The 16,796-nt window shown below is 40.0% G+C and overlaps 1 protein-coding gene across 2 annotated transcripts in view; it reads right to left on the reverse strand.

Annotated features, from left to right (window-relative positions):
* Prkg1 (protein kinase cGMP-dependent 1) overlaps positions 1-16,796 on the reverse strand; it is a 1,176,530-nt gene that overhangs the window by 318,052 nt on the left and 841,682 nt on the right. For both annotated transcript variants that reach the window (XM_021151357.2, XM_021151356.2), the window contains exon 5: positions 3,118-3,181. In XM_021151357.2, coding sequence (XP_021007016.1) covers positions 3,118-3,181 — 64 coding nt within the window. The remainder of the gene's footprint in view (positions 1-3,117; positions 3,182-16,796) is intronic.

Consider the following 16,796-nt stretch of genomic DNA (forward strand, 5'->3'; position numbering starts at 1 on the left):
TCCTACCTCCCTACACTCCCATTTACCCCCTTTATGTCTCTCCTAATCTTCTCCATTCCCATTTATACTAACCCCACCCTGCCTTGTATTCATGTGAACAGTCTCGGTGACATATTTGATTCTCTTGTCTTCTTCCATCATACAGTGTAACAACAAAGTTTCTGAGTTATTCTCTCAAAGCCAATCATTTTCTGCCATTTTTTCCCTCAAACTCCTCTTATGACAGTCAACAAAGTGACCATCATTTCTTTTATCATCATTCTCAATGCTCCCCATTATGGGAACCATGATATAAGCCAAGTAATTCTATTAATCTGCTTAAATCCATTCAATGGCTTCCATCTCACTCTAGGGGAAAGACGAAATACCTGCAGTGGACTAAAAGACCTTGCATGACCCACCCGCCCCTGTGTAGCTTTATACAGCTTCACACAGGTGTATAGCACACCTTCCTGTGACTCCCAGCTCCAATCTCACTTTAATGAGGAATCACACTGTTTCCTGGATGTCCCCGGCCACTCCACTCATCCCAGGCATGTTTCACAGAGGGTTTCCTTAGCCCCTGGACCTGCCTCCCATCCCCATTCAACCAACAACTCTGATGCTATTTACTCATTCCCAAGACTCCATCTTTTCTCAAACCCCACTTATTCTTTTCCGCAGCATTTGTCTCTATTGCATATGGGGCAAATGTGCTTAAAGCAAGCCTTTAAGAATGTATGTAGCATTGGAAGTGTAAATGAAGAAAATACCTAATAAAAAATGAAAAAGAATGTATGTCTGTGTTCCAAACCAAGGTCCTCTGCGAGACCAAGTGCTCTTAACCTCTGAGCCATCACTCTGGTCCCTCAATTATGTTTTCTTGTAACTGATTGATTATGAAGAACTCTCCCTTTTTAGAATGTAAACTCTATGAGGAATTGACCGTGACCATTCTTTAATTGTTTCATCTTTACACTCTTGCTTGAAGACTAACCGAATAAATAAATCTTCAGTTAAAAGAAAACATAAGCAAACAACCTGCCCTGAGATGTTGCCATAATCTACGTTGTCTGTCTCTTGGCTTTCTGCAGGGCAACTGAATAACCTTCCAAATCCCTGAATTTACGTCTTCTATCCCCCCCACCCCCGCATCCTTCTCATCCTCCTCCTTCCTATCCTGTGGTGTTTCTTTGTTGATACACCATCTGACACTGTAGTCTTGGATAGCTTTGAATTTACTATTTCAAGATTGTCTTAAAACTCATAATGTCTCTGTCCATACTCCTCAGTGCTGGATAGCCAGGAACCACCATACCCGGTCAGGAATTTGTCTGACTTTTGTCTATGCTGTATAGACAGAGCTTTCATGATGCTTAGCAAGTGCTCTGGAACTGAGGGCCATCCCAGGATGTTCAGTGAATGTCTGGTTTCCTGACAGTGATTTAAACCAATTTCCCTGCATTTCCTACTTGAACTATAATATCCTATTTTAGTGGTCAGCTTTGTCTTCTCCAGTAACTGTTCCAGGATTCCTATTAATGTACCTATGCTTCCTTCACAAAATGGAACAAATTCTTCAAGTTTCAACTTGAATCAAAACTTGCATGTTCATTACCTACAGAGAATAATGTCAACCACTAAAATCAAGACCTGAAAGAAGGACAAGAAAATCTGAAAAGATATGAGAAAGGACAAGAACCTGTCACACCCCTGGATTTGGCTTCAGTCTTTCATGAGATGGAAGTCAAGAGCTTCGATACAACTAACTAAAATTACAGTGAATATTGCCTGCATATAAATTATTCTTTTTTCAGAAATGCTTCAGAATATTCAAACAGCTAATAAACCTAAGACCAAAAACAAATGTGACCTTTGAGTTTAACCTTACTTTTTTCTCATCTATAAATCTGTATTTTTCTGAGAACATTTCACAAGGTTTAGAAGCATATTTTTTTGCCTAAACTTGTATCTTCACTCCTTTTGGACTGTGTTTATAGGAAGAATTCCTTTGTCATGTTCTGACTTAATGTTTTTACTTAATCAACTGCTCTTTCTCTTCTAAAACTTGTACAACACAGTCATAAGCCCCCATATAATCTTTTTTTTTTTACAAAAGAAATTATTCAGATAAAAATAAGCATATCAAAACATTATTACATAATCTTATATATTTAGAGACAGTTTATATTCATTGAAAATGAAATCTAAAAGCTCCCAAAAGCCAAACACACCCTCTTGCCTTGCCTTGCCTTGGGTGCATGAATCTTTCCTTCTCCTCTCTCTCTCCCCTCTTTTTCTCCTTTTCTTCCTTATGGCTTTTTAGAGACAGTATCTCCTATACTCCAATCTATCCTGGAACTCACTATGTAGCCAGGGTGACTTTGAGCTACTGATCTCCCTAGTTCTGTATCCTGAATGTTGGTGTTAGAGGTATTTGCCATTGTGCATGGCTCCTCCGGGAGTTCCATTCTCCACTGTCAATCAATACCCAGAAGCACCTGAGTAGAAATCTCTAGGAAGAACTCAGTTATATAGGAAGAGCATCTAGTCAAGTCTCCTGCAGTTCCTGAGGGAACAGAATGCTTTCAGTTCAGGGCCAAGGTTCTCAGTGTGAGAGGAAGAAGTTCCCATTCCTTTCTAAGCAAGGTCTCTGGTGTATGTACAACCATATTCCACTGTTTCTCCTCTTCCCCAATGCTATGGTTTCCATGAGTTCAAACAAAAGCCTATGGCCTTCCACATTCAAGCATGAAATTATATATATATATAAAATACACACATATGCTTAAAATATACAAACCCAATTACTAATTCTTGTAAAGTTGCTAATATCAGGATGACAACAAGTATAATTAATTGAAGTAAGAATAACAATGCCAACATATTATTCCTAGATGTCAATGTTCTTCCCCCTGCCCTGTAACTAGTCTGTCTGTGTCTCTGTGTAAGTGCTGGGTATGCTAAGCTGCTTTTAATTTGAAGTCAAATCTATAGCTCATCCTGGAGCTTGGGTCAAACTGGCAAGGTCTCTTGGCAGTTTCTGATTTGTCATCACAGAACTGTGAAAGAAAGCAGCCCAGCTTAGCTCGAAGTCTGGGTTCCATCTCAAGATGTGCAAAAGATCAAAACAATTACCTCTTCGAGGACATCAGCCAGCTTGCTGAGGATTTCATCAGGAAGGCTCTGGAATGTTGGAACACTGGAAAACAGAAAAAAAGGGAGATGCTGAACACCTGCATGGCAGCTTGCTATAACAAATGTGGCTACATGAAAATGCTAGCATTTCATGACTAAGAATCTACAGATAATGACCAAACTGTTTGAGGAATCATCACAGTATGTTTGATGTCTAAAAAGGAAAGGGTATGTATTCCAATCAGGGTTTCTATTTCTGTGATAAACACCATGACCAAGAGCAAGCTGGAGAGGAAATGGTCTATTTGGCTTATATTCCCACATCATTGGAGGAAGTCAGGGCAGGAAATCAAGCAAGGCAAAAATCTGGAAGCAGAAGCTGATACAGAGGCCATAGAGAGGTGCTTACTGGCTTGCTCATCATGGCTTGCTCAGCTTGCTTTCTAGTAGAACCCAGAACCACCAGCCCAAAGAAGGTACTGCCTACAATGGGTTAAACAAACCCTCCCCATCAATAACTAATTAAGAAAGTGTCTTGCAGGCTTGCCTGCAACCCAGTCTTATGGAGGCCTTCTCTTAATTTCCCTCTCAGAAGACTCTAACTTATGTCAAATTGACATAAAACTAGCCAGCACAAGAGGCCTCTTGTTATCTTGACAAACACATTACTATTAAGACTCGGACTTTTCTTTCTTATTCACCCTCAAGATCACACATTAATATAAGTGTAAAACATTTTACAAACTTAAAAGGCCCAACAGCTTCACAAATTTAAATACTTTAAAAATTCAGTATCTCTTTTAAAAAGTCTAACATCTCTTTTAAAGTTGTTAAGTCTCTTAACTGTGGGCTCCTTTAAAATCAAAAATAAATTAAATACTTTCTTATTTCAAGAGAGAAGAACCAGGGTATAGTCAAATCAAAAACAAAACTTGCAACTTGCAAAGAACTTGGTGTTTAGCATCTGAGATCCATTCAGAAGCTCCTGGGTTCCTCCTATAATGGGCTTGGGTCTCTTTTCTGGCTCTGTTTCCTGCAGTACATACTGTCTGTCTTTTAGTCTCCAGCTCCCTCCACTCCACTGCTGCTGCTGTTCTTGGTGGTCATCCCACAGTACTGGCATCTCTAAAGTGCTGGGGGTCTCTTGTTGCAATTAGGCTGCACGTTCAGCAATAACCTCTCCTCCTCAGCTCTCCTCAGGGAACTTCACCTCTGCCACACAGGGTCAAACCTCAGCTGATCTTCTTGACCCCTTCCTGCCTTCAAAACCACCTCCACCTGAGTGATACTTATCTGTCAAATTTAACTGCCAGCATGAAAAATAACCTTGGCTGCCTCCAGCATACAGCTTTAGTGTGGTGACCCTGAGAAAACACACCTCAAAAGTCTTCACCTCGATAATGCCGGTCTCTTAATCTACTTAATCACAGGTGGTTCTTCAGCCCCAGCTGACCAGCATCCTTTGACCATGGAAGCAAAGATTTGACGTTAGTGGTTCTGGTCTCTTGTTAACTCCAGCTGATTCATCAGTTCCCCCTGACCAGACACCACAGATGCTTCAAACAATCAGGCCAATAGGGTCTTCATTTCCTACTGCATCTTCACAAGCCAGGCAGGCCTCTGTCATACTGTTCTCGACACTACTGTCTTCCAAGCCCCTACAGAACATCCTACTGAGCTCTCAATACTCCATGACTTTCTTAGCCCAAAGTTCCAAAGTCCTCCCACATTCCTTTCAAAAGCAACATGGTCAGGTCTGTCACAGCAATACCCTACTGTCTGGTACTGATTTCTGTTCTCATCAGGGTTTCTATTGCTGTGATAAAACACAATGACTGAAAGAAAATTGGGCAGTAAAGGGTTTCTTTGACTTACAAGTCATATCTTAGTCCATCATTGAAGAAATTTGGGGCAGGAATATGAGGACAAGAGTTGATGCAGAGACCACGAAGAGATGTTGCCTACTGCCTTGTTTCCCATGGTGTGCTCAGCCTGATTTCTTATAGAAGCTAGGACCACCAGCTCAGGAATGGCCCCACCCACAATGGGCCTGGCCCTCCCCATTGGTCTCTGCTTAAGAAAACACCCCACAGGCTTGTGATCTACAATTACATCATCTTTCTCTAGGCATTTTCTTAATCACAGCTCTCTCTCTCTCTCTCTCTCTCTCTCTCTCTCTCTCTCTCTCTCTGCTCTAATGGCTCTCCCTTGTGTCAAGTTGACCTAAAACTAGTCACAGTATGTTGCAAATAAGGGCTTATGTTTGGACACTGCAGGTCAATCTACACTTCTTTTTTATTCATGTGACTTTGAGGACCTCAGCCATGATGGGGAGACAACCCCTGTCCCCATCCATCTCCTCTCGCAAGATCCCACAAAGCTCCACCTGCTTTTCCCAGGTTCTCCTATGTACACAATTTTCTCTGTGCTATCTCCTACCCACCCTTCACGTCATTCTAATTGATGATTGAATATCTTCATCAGCTGTTGTTCTCAGTACCTCACCTACTAACTCAGGTTCTCCTAGCATGATTCTTTTTCTTTAGCTCAAAGTCTTGGTGGTTATGAACTAGGACATACTAGACAGACACACTTGCCTCTCCGAGATACCAAGCCCTCCTGTGCCCTCATGATAACTGTAATCAGAGAATCAGAGGTGGAGTGTTGTGGAGTCTGGTGAGGGGGGAGAGAGAGAGAGAGAGAGAGAGAGAGAGAGAGAGAGAGAGAGAGAGAGACAGAAAGAGACAGAGAGAGAGACAGAGAGAGTTGTCTCCCCATCATGGTTGAGGCCCTCAAAGTCACATAAATAAATAGAAATGGGGATTTATCGGTAGTGTCCAAACACTAGGCTCTTATTTGTTCTTGAGAGCATGTGTTTACTGCGAAGATGAAAACACATTAAACACAAGAACTGTACATGGGTTGAGTGAGATTCATAATTCATAAGCCCAGTATCATTTATTGAGTCAACTTATGAAGGCACTGTCTGTGAATACTTGATAAGACAGTGATTTGAAAAAACAAAAAAACAAAAACAACACCAATTCTGAGATATTCTAATTTCCATGAATGAGAACTCCTGCAAAGAAGCTGTGACTACAAAACCTGATTAGCTGACTGAATTCAAAGGTGTGGAGAGGACAGAACATTACTACATGTGCAGAGCCAGATTATCCCAGGGCATCATTAGCACTCCTCATCACCATTGTCTGTGTTTAATCCGAGATTTTGGTGACTTTTGGTTAAATACTGTAGAATGTAAGAACCAAAGCCTAGTTTCTACCAACTGAAAGACTAAAAATGCTGTCTCCTAGCATCTGAGGCCTATAGACGTTTCCCTTGCTTTGTTAGAACCCGCTGTCTACCATATATATATCCATCAACAAAAGTAAGAAAATTGTGATCTCACTAGAACATGATATTTGAAAGCTGTGATCGTGGGCCAGGGTCAGTCATATTAGGCCCCAGAATAAGCCATCTCTTTCGTTCCTTTGAGGACAGAGCTGTTTCTCTCACTGACACTTTAGGACAATGGACTGGAGGACAGGAAAAGGAGAGATGGACTGCAAGGGGCAGGCACAACTATAAACCGAAAGATGAAGACCATGTATGCTTTGGAATGGCTGCTAAAGCTTTAAGTCTCCTCAGGACCAGATTGTAGCATCATTGGTCCCATGTTTACATGTAAACTTGACACGAGTATTAATCAACCAAAGCAGCTTAGAGTGCACCATTGCTTGCCCTCCCAACTCTTCCCATCCCAGTTCTGAGGTATTCTTCCCTCTTAGTGCAATCAATGCAAAGCCTTCTACAGAACTGACAAAAAGCACTGCTCTAAACTCTGCACCTGCCCGAGGGCACTGTGGATTGCTTCCTTGCCCTTGGGATCACTGAAGGAAAAGGTCCCACAGCCCAGCCCTTTGTTTTTCTGGCTAGCACCTGTGTGCTTCCATAAACACTTCTTAATTTTAGAAACAGCCTGGATTAGAAGGGTTTTGGTTTGAGAAAATGTATTCAAATTAGACAAAGTAAAACAAAAACTTACATGGTTTTGGTGCAAATAAATGTTAGTTCCCTTCATCTCCCCCAGGTCTCGTTTCTTTCCAAGAAACAGTAAGTGAAATTAGTGAATGATCTCAAAGGTAAAAACTGAAAAAAAAAAAAGCTTCATATTTTTAAAATTTTATTTGCTCTACTTTTTTTGAGGCAGTGTCTTACACTGGATCCCAGGCTGGCGTTGAACTCACGACAATCCACCTGCCTCAGCTTCCCAAATTCTAGCCTTACCATCATTGATCATGAAACCCAGCCTAAACATCATTTATAGGTGAACTAATAAACAATAAGCTAACACCCATTAATTAAGATATATTTCCTGAAAGTCTAATGGAAATGCCAGCTGGTGTGTGGGACTAAAGTCCCATTTCCTCAAGCAGCGGTGCCTGAATGGAGAGACTACAAATGAGAGACTGTATATCACATGTCTGATTGCTGATTCAGAGCACAATTCCAGATATGTGAGAGAAAGACAATGCAAGGAGCCTTAGCAATGCAGCTTTGAACCAAGCATGAATGACCCGTCTACCGTTAATTTATCACTCAATTCCCACTACTCAGGGCAAAGCCTAGTGATAAATTTCCAGGGTTTATGCACTGCTGCAGCAATTCTTCCGGGACCACCTCCTTACGTCCCTGATCTGTGCCAGGTGGGCTTTTCCAGAAGGCAGTCAACTTCAACAGCTGGAAGGGACAGAAGATTATCCAGCTGTGGTTCTCAATCTGTGGGTTGAGACCCCTCTGGGGGTCACATATCAGATATTTACATTACGATTCGTAACAGTAGCAAAATTACAGTTACCACAACCTGAGGAACCGTATAGGCTGAGAAGAACTGTGGTGGAGGAAGCCAGTTCCCGGAGTTCTGTGGGTTGAAAAACTCCACCCCTTCCTTGTTCTTTTGATGAAATCTATTTCAACTCCTGAGATGTTAGATTAATTGGTGTTCCACCACATTGAGTATTTGTGGAAAATACACACTACAACTGAGTTTTGTGGTTGGATGTTGTCTTAAAAAACTCCCTTTACTTCTTCGGGGCAGCTTCTATTTAAATACAGGCTATGTTTTCAGTGCCATGAAAGCTATCAATGAGACAAAGAAAACAAAACAGTATTCTCTTGACCATGCAGCACATTAAGTAAAAACAAAAATGTTTGGAGTTAGGAGAATATTTCAAATTTATTATGCTGTATAATTTTAAATATTTTAAAAACACTTCGCTGGGGCTGTGGATTTGGCTCAGGGGTTGAGCTCTTATGTAACAAGCATAAGGCCCTGTTTCTAGACCCAGAACAGAACAATCACACAAACAAATTGTGTAGCATTTATTAAAACAAATAAAGAATCCTTTATAAGACCAAAGATTAAGAAGTGAGCTAACAGATGATCCAGCAGGTATAAGCACCTGCTGTGTAAGCATGAAGTCCAGAGCTCAGATCCCAGCACATACATCTGTAAATCCCAGCATCAAATACACGTGTAATCACAGCACCACTGTATTGGGTAGAGAAAGAGCAACTGCTGTGTCTTGCTGGGGGCATGAGTCCAGGTTCAGTGAGAGACTCAGTCTCAAGGAAATGAGTGGAGAAAGATAGAAAAGGATGCCCAAAGACTTCCTCTGACTCCCAAGAGCAAACATGTACACACACACACACACACACTCACTCATACACTCATATACACATACACAAACATACACATGCACAGGCACATGTATACACACACAAACACACACACTCATACATGCACACTTAAATAGGTGTACACACCATATCCAAGCATGAAAAATAATAAGAAAGGGCCACTAACATCTGGTTCACTTCTGGACTTACATGAAAATCATTCAATAGAAAAAAAAATGTCCTGAGTTCATTAGTTACTCTGAAGACACTTCTGTTCTTTAAGATCTCATGACCTATTGTTCTTTAAACATCAGATAAGTTCTATCTTATAAGTAACCTGTTTTCTGAGAATTATCTGTCTGTCAGTAGTTTGAACTCCACCAACAGAACAACCGAGGAATAGTTAGTTTAAAATTGTACCCAGAAAAGAGATGAGTGGACTTTTCTCAAATGCATCAAAAGACATCAATTGAGTCCAACAATTTTGGTGAATGGTAATTCAAGATAGGGCTTTCTGGTTTGAAAAGCTGAAGGCAACCCATTAAGAGAACAAACTTGCACACAGAATGTTAAACACTAGAGAAGAATATTTTATGGTTAAAATAATGTGTTATACCAATTTGTATGTTAATTGCAAGTAATTTCTACAGATGGGTCAAATGTCCTGGTTCCTAAGGATTTGCACTGGGCCTGAAGTAAGAGACCACGTTTCACTGCAAGATAATAGAGGTGATTAAGTGTGATGCTTTTCCATTTGTTTTTCTCACTGAATGAAGCTGGGGCTTGGAATCTAATGACAGAAGATGGAAGATGAGATCTGAATGTTTTTTATTTGCCAGGCATTACTGGGCTAAGGGTTTTATAGATAACAAGAATTTCATTTTTACAACAACCTTATCACTAGCCCATTCTAGCCATGCATTTTACAGATAAGTGCGACCAACCTTGAGAGGTTGTCTAAGGTCGTATCAGAGTACATCAGAAGGAAAAAAAAAAAAAAAACCACTCCCATTTAGATGGATGGGAGCTCATGAATTCCTCACTAAAATATGTAATTTACAGAGAGGATACCAGAAAATGCTTTTTAGAATAGTGCTTTGCCAGCAGGTGGTGATGGTACATGTCTATCATCCAGCGTTCAGTGGCTAAGGCAAGAAGATAACCATGAGTTTGAAGTTAGCCTCATCTATACAGAATGTCAGCCCTGGTTAGCCAGCCCTCCAGTGAGATCTTGTTCCAACAAAACAAAAATAACAACAAAAACATCCTAGCATATTAATCTTTTAGATAATGATTTATAAATAATCACTCAGTTTAATACTATTTGATTGAGTGACAGTTATTTTCCAAATTTTTCTTATGAAAACTATCAAATACATTATAAAGGAGAAAGAATAGCTTAAGAATACTAGAACCTTGCTCACATTATAATGTTTTTACATGGTTATTTTCTATTTATCTGAATATATATACTAAGCTACAAGCAAATGTAATTGAACAAATATTTAGCATTATGTTCCAGATTTTCAAAACCTCTTCACTGATAAATCAACAGATAACTCATAAAATTGAAGGCAAGAGGATGCTGAGTTTGAGGCTAACCTGGGCTATACAGAAAAATTTAGTGTAAGTTTTATAGCAAGATACAGTTTTAAACAAATCAAATTCAGGGGGTGGGGATATTGGGGAAGTGCCAGTATAGGGGTCTTCCTAAATGACCTTGATATCATTGCTATACAGAACAAAAGAAAGTCAATAATATCATCACAAATATTACATATTGTCTAAGAATATCTTTTTTTTAAATTGGGATTTTTAAGATTTATTTTTTTAATCTTATGTGTATAGGTGTTTTGCCTGTATGCATATCTGTGCACCAAGTATACGCAGTGCCCTGATGGCTAGAAGATGGTATCAGATCCTCTGGAACTGGAGTTACAACGGTTGTGAGCTGCCATGAAGATGCTAGAACTTGAACTCGTGTCCTCTGAGAGAACAGCCAGGGCTCCTAACCCCTGAGCAATCTCTCCAGCCTCTATTAATTAGTTATATTTTTAATTTTTCAGGAGCAGGAGAGGCAACTCAGAGGTCAAGAATGTATACTGTTTTTATAGAAGACCAGAATTTGGCTTCCAGCACCCACATCAGGTGGTTTATGCCACCTGCAACTCCAGCTCCAGGGGACCCAGTGCCCTCTCCTGGCCTCTGTGGGTACTGCACTCATACTTGCATATACTGTCACAAAGACACACATATATACACATAATAAAAATGAAATAAATCTTAAAATGATCCTTAAAATTTATTTTCAAAGAAGACATGGTTGATGTCAGGATATTGCTTTTGACTACAGTATCCCTTCAGTCTCCTATTGAATGCCAAACTTCCCACTATTTATGGCATTGGTATTTTGAAGACTTTGGAAAAGTTATAATAATAGATATGTCCAATAAACCTAACTAGTCTTGGTATTTTATTTCTTACAATCTAAAGAGTAGAAGTTAATAATGGAGAGACTAAGTACAAATATATTACAACCATATAAGAACACATATAGAATACTTGTTATACATAATATCCAATAACAATTATATAGAAAGGTAGTTCCTAAGGTGTGTTTTAAGCATTCCTTCAAAATTTTTCATGGTAGCCTTCAAAGCTAAAACTGCCTTCATAATGCATTTAAGTGATTGTTTGCTTTTTTGACTCTTATTCCTATATATACAAACAGTGAAATTATCTAAGGACTATCTAAAATATGTTATCAGTTATTATCATTATCATTTTGATGACTAACAGTATGTCCATTGCATATTCTTATGCATGCATGCACATGCCTGCATGCCCTGGGGGAGGAGGTAGTGTTTTAAGGGCCTGGTAGATTCCAACAAAGAGATCAGAGTGCCTGGGTTTTCCTGTGCAGAGAAAGTAGAACCGCGGGCAGGGATGCATGCAGCAGGTAGTAGTGAAATAAGTAGAAACTCAAGCTCCTTGCAAATCACTGTAAAGATTTAATATGAGTGAAAGGTAGGGGTCACTACAGCATTTCGACCCATGGTAACATTATAGGGCTTGCATACTGAAGAGAGAATATGCTCTGAAGTAGCATAGAAAGGAACTGGGAGACCAGATAGCCAGTGTGTGGCATGGCAGGTGATGGAGGTTGGGACAGGGTAGAAAACAGTCATGGTGAGAAGTCACTGGACTCTGTGCTGGGTTTTGAAAGTAGAAGACATGTGGCTGTAGGCTGTGAGACAGGAATGGGAGGAAGGGTGGCCCCTTGAGATTGAAAGGAGGACTCAGAGAAAAAAAAAAGTAAGATTTCTTCTTATCAACAATATGTTATAAACAAGTTTTACACCCTACTTAGTAACTTAGTACTAAATAGTTTTAGTTTACAAAAGGATGGATAGACAGACAGACAGATAGACAGACAGACAGACAGACAGACAGACAGATAGATGATAGATAGATAGATAGATAGATAGATAGATAGATAGATAGATAGATAGATTATTAGGGGTGGAAGCACAGTAGAAGAATCTCTATCACTCCTGATCTTTATAGGACAAGCTAGTCAAAAATTTATAATCCTTTGGCATCAGCAAGAGCTGGAATTACAGCCATGCACCACCAGGCCTGGTCATCATTTGTAAATATAAATTGTTGAACATTGCAGAATATTTTGGTAATGCAAGTCCTGGAGAGGTAGAGGCAGAAAGATCAGTAATTGAAGGCCAGCCTGGACTACCTGAGATCCTCTCTAAAAAAATAATGTACCTACCTACCTATATGCCTACAAACAATATTAGATGAAGCCATACATAATAGACTTTATAAAACAAAGTCTCTCCAGTAAACTTTGAAAACAGCTTAGTAATGCCTTCAAAACAGAGCAAAACATACAAAATTATATTAATATATTAATGGTTATAGTAAAGTCTTTTGACACTGTCATAAAAAAATCAATTCTGAATCAAATTTAATGCTCCCAATACAGACAAATATTATTTATATAACAGTAACTTAGTACAGAATTAAAGAAGAAATCTCTGACTTACCAGATAAATCGATTCGTGTGGGTATAATATTAAAAGATTAAGTAGGGAGATGGAAAGAAAATGAGGCCCTCTAAATCAACATGAGCAGAACTAAGTGAACTCCCAGAGACTGAAGTAACATGCACAGGGCCTGCAGCAGTCTATACCAGCTCATGTGCCTAGACATCATGGCTTCCAGCTTAGTATTTTTATAGGACTCTTAAGAACATGAACAAGTGGGTCTCTGACTCTTGTGCCTTCTCTTGGGCTCTTTTGCTTCTGTTGGTGTGCCTTGCCCAACTTCGATGTGATAATTCTTGTTTTATTACATTTTATTTTGTTATATTTCAATATAGCAAATGGATTGGCTCTATTCTGCTCACCACTGTGGACCAACTCTCTTTTGCTAACAATTCGCCTTTATTGGGCAATGGCCCTAAGCCTTTAATAGCTGTTCCTAGATAAATCTTCTCATAGATACTTGTCTCATAGATTAGCTTCTTCTCACCTGCTCTTTTCTAATGAGAGATAGAAAGGAGTGGCTCCAGATGGGAGGGGCAGTGGGAAGGGATCGAGAGGAGCAGAGGAAGGGGAAACTAAAGGATGAACTGTCCTACTGAAACTACTATCAGGATAAACTGTGTGAGAAGAGAATCTATTTTCAATAAAAGGAGTGGGGGAGTAGGGAGGTGGGAGGATCTAGAAGATAGTGGAGGAAAAGACTATGATCAAAATATATCATATGAAAAAATTTAATAAATTTTAAAAATGATTAAGGAAAGAGTCCTTTTTAACATTATAGTTATCTGATCATTCCTTAGTAAGATCATAAAAAAAAATTCCTGCTCCAGGATAGCTGCCAGGCTGACCTACTCAGCTACCACCAAGACCCAGATCCAGGGCTTTTAGTTGGTCCACTCCAGTATCTACCCCATCTATGAGCTGCTGGAGCACTTGAATGGGGTTGTCCTGCCAAGTAAAAGCTTTAGAATCTCCATGACACGGGGCAACAACAGGATATCCAAGAGCAGTCCAGGAAAGAATCCAGTATAGTGGATCCAGATAGTGTAGCAAAAGCCAGAGACCTCAAACCAAACCAATGACTCATGCAATGAGCACATAAGTAAAGATGTGTGGACAGGTGTACACTGTGTGCCATACCCTGTGTGCCACACACTGAGTGACACACCACCGCTTCAATGGCAAGATGGGGGAGGGGTTGTTTGGTCTTTTTTTTTTCTTTAGGGCAAGGGGGTTGCAAGAGCAGAGGGTAGATATGAAGGGATGGGGAGACAGGTGAGATTGGGATGCCTCATGTGAAATTCACAAAGAAACAATAAAAAGTTTTAAAATGTTTCCTGCTCCAGGCATACCCCCCACACTCATGTGTCATTATTTTAGATTGTCCTGCCTCAATTTAACAGTTGCTGAGATGCCAGGGATGCACTATAAATACCTGACTCTCCCTTAACTGCATGGCTTGGCACTAACCCCAGGCCAGCGTGTTATACAAGAGCCATATAACTGGTCTTACCTCCCAACTCCCGCTCCCTACATCTCTATCTGATCTATTCTGCTCGCCACTGTGGACTGACTCTCTTTTGCTAACGATGCGCCTTTATCAGACAATAGTCCTAACCCTTTAATAGCTGCTCTTATCTCGCTAGATTATGAGAAGCTGACAGATTTTGTGCATGAAAGTACTTCAGACAAAGCAAGCCAGTGTGGAGATATGAGATATGCTCTTATTATCTATGTGGTAAGGTTTAAATTCTTTGTACTGGATAATGGTATACAGGGAAAGCATATAGACTTTAGACTCAAAAGGAATCAGATTGAACTAGGGTCTGTGACTCACTGTTAATTATTTCTTCAGCAGATTAACTTCTTTAAACTTTAGTTACCTTTGAAAAGGGAGAGGGGACTGCACCCAGCACATAGGGTCATGGTGAAGACAGGATTATAACAGTGAGTGGCTCGTACTAAACACCTACTTCAGTATATATCATGTGTATATATTATTCTAATTTTATGTCCACTGCTATGACAAAATGTCCTGACCTAAATCAACTTCATGGAGGAAAAGTTCATTTGGCTTCAAATACCAGGTTAACCGTCCATTACTGTAGGAGCATCCTATTAGTCTATCAAGGCAAGAACTCAAAGCATCACAACTACTTCAAGAGCAAAGAGAGAGAGAGAGAGAGAGAGAGAGAGAGAGAGAGAGAGAGAGAGAGAGAGAGAGAGAGAGAACACACAAGTCTTTGCTTGCTGATTCTAAAAACTCTTAAAAAAAAAAAACAAAACAACTCAGAGCCCATCCCATGAGGGTGCCACCACATTCGTATGGGTCTTCCCATCACAGCTTATAACTAGACAATCCCCACAGACCTGCCCATAGACCAACCTACTCTAGGAATTATTCCTTGTTTGAGACGTCCTGGGTGATTCTGTGTTGTGGCAAATTGACACTTACATTCAACCATCACATAAACACACAGATACATTATTTGAGAGTTTCAACAATCTAACACATAATATAATGTGCCAGACATGGAACTCAGACTAAACTTGAGTCCCTAGTAGGTTGAAGATAAAACTCTTAGCAGGATGCTTTCTTAGCCTTCACGGCTCTGGGTAAGGTCCCCAGTACACTCAAAGTGTGACATGGTGGTTCATTCCTGAGATTTTAGCACTAATGAGGTGGAGACTCGAGAACTAGGAGTTGAAGATCATCCTCAGCTCCATGTGGAGTTGAAGGCTTGCCTGAGCTACAGATCACATAACATAAAAAGTGCTATAAATATCTATTTTATTACATTTCATTCATTCCCCCTTCTTCCTTCCCTTTGCTTCTTATTTTTCCTCTCTCCCTTTCTTCTCTCCTTCCCTCGCTCCCCTCTCTATTTTCTCTCTTTCAGCAAAGTCTTGTTGTGTTGCCATGCTGGACTTGAACTCACAACAATGCTCCTATCTCTGCCTCTTTCATGCTAGGTATCCACCCTGCTTCTACATATTTTTCTAATTGAATTATATTTGATATATGTTAACAATTCTCCTTTTGCAGTGAGATTTAATTACATGCATTGTTTATATCTCTTAACACAATTTGAAGACAAGTTATGCTTCAGAAGTAGGGAGTACTTTCCATTGTCCTTGATATCAAGAACACAAAGGACCCTTGCACTCCACTAACTTTCGGCTTTTGTTGTCCCAGAAGAGGAAGGCAACATTTTCAGCCTCAGAACCCTGTTGCTTCAAGTTGTTTCCTAGAAAATTCAATCCAGAGAAAGTCACTGACCGAGTTCACTTACTGCTGCTGTAACACACACAATGACTAAAACCAACGTGAGGAGGAAGGGGTTCATTTGGCTTGCAAGTTAGAGTCCATGTTCAAGTAAAGCCAGGGAAGGAACTCGGGGCGTGGGTGGGGGGATCTTGCAGTTAGGAACTGAAACAGAGACCTTGAAGCAGTGCTGAACATTGGCATAATTGGCTTGCTTTTGTAAGGACCATCTACCCAGAGTTCCTACTGCCCAGAGAAGGCTGAGCCCTCCCATATCAATCATTAATCAAGAAAATGCAGCCGAGATATACCCCCAGACCAAAAGGATGGAGGCAATTCCTCAGTTAAGATTCTGTCTTTCCAGGTTACTCTGCTTTGTGTCACATTGACAAAAACTAAACAGCACAGCTACTGTTGGAGAAATGTTCCCCAAAGCCTGGCAAATACAGAAGTGGATGCTCACAGTCATCTATAAGATGGAACACAGGGCCCCCAAATACCCTTTTTCAAGTGAAGTTAGGCTTTTAAAATGGTATGTGTAATCAAGTAACTGGATATAAAATTAACTCAAACAAGTCAATGGCCTTTCTGTACAAAAAGGATAAACAGGCTGAGAAAAAAATTAGAGAAACAACACCATTCTCAATAGTCACAAATAATATAAAATGCCTTGG

Source organism: Mus caroli, chromosome 19 (assembly GCF_900094665.2).
Source record: "Mus caroli chromosome 19, CAROLI_EIJ_v1.1, whole genome shotgun sequence".
NCBI lineage: Eukaryota > Metazoa > Chordata > Mammalia > Rodentia > Muridae > Mus > Mus caroli.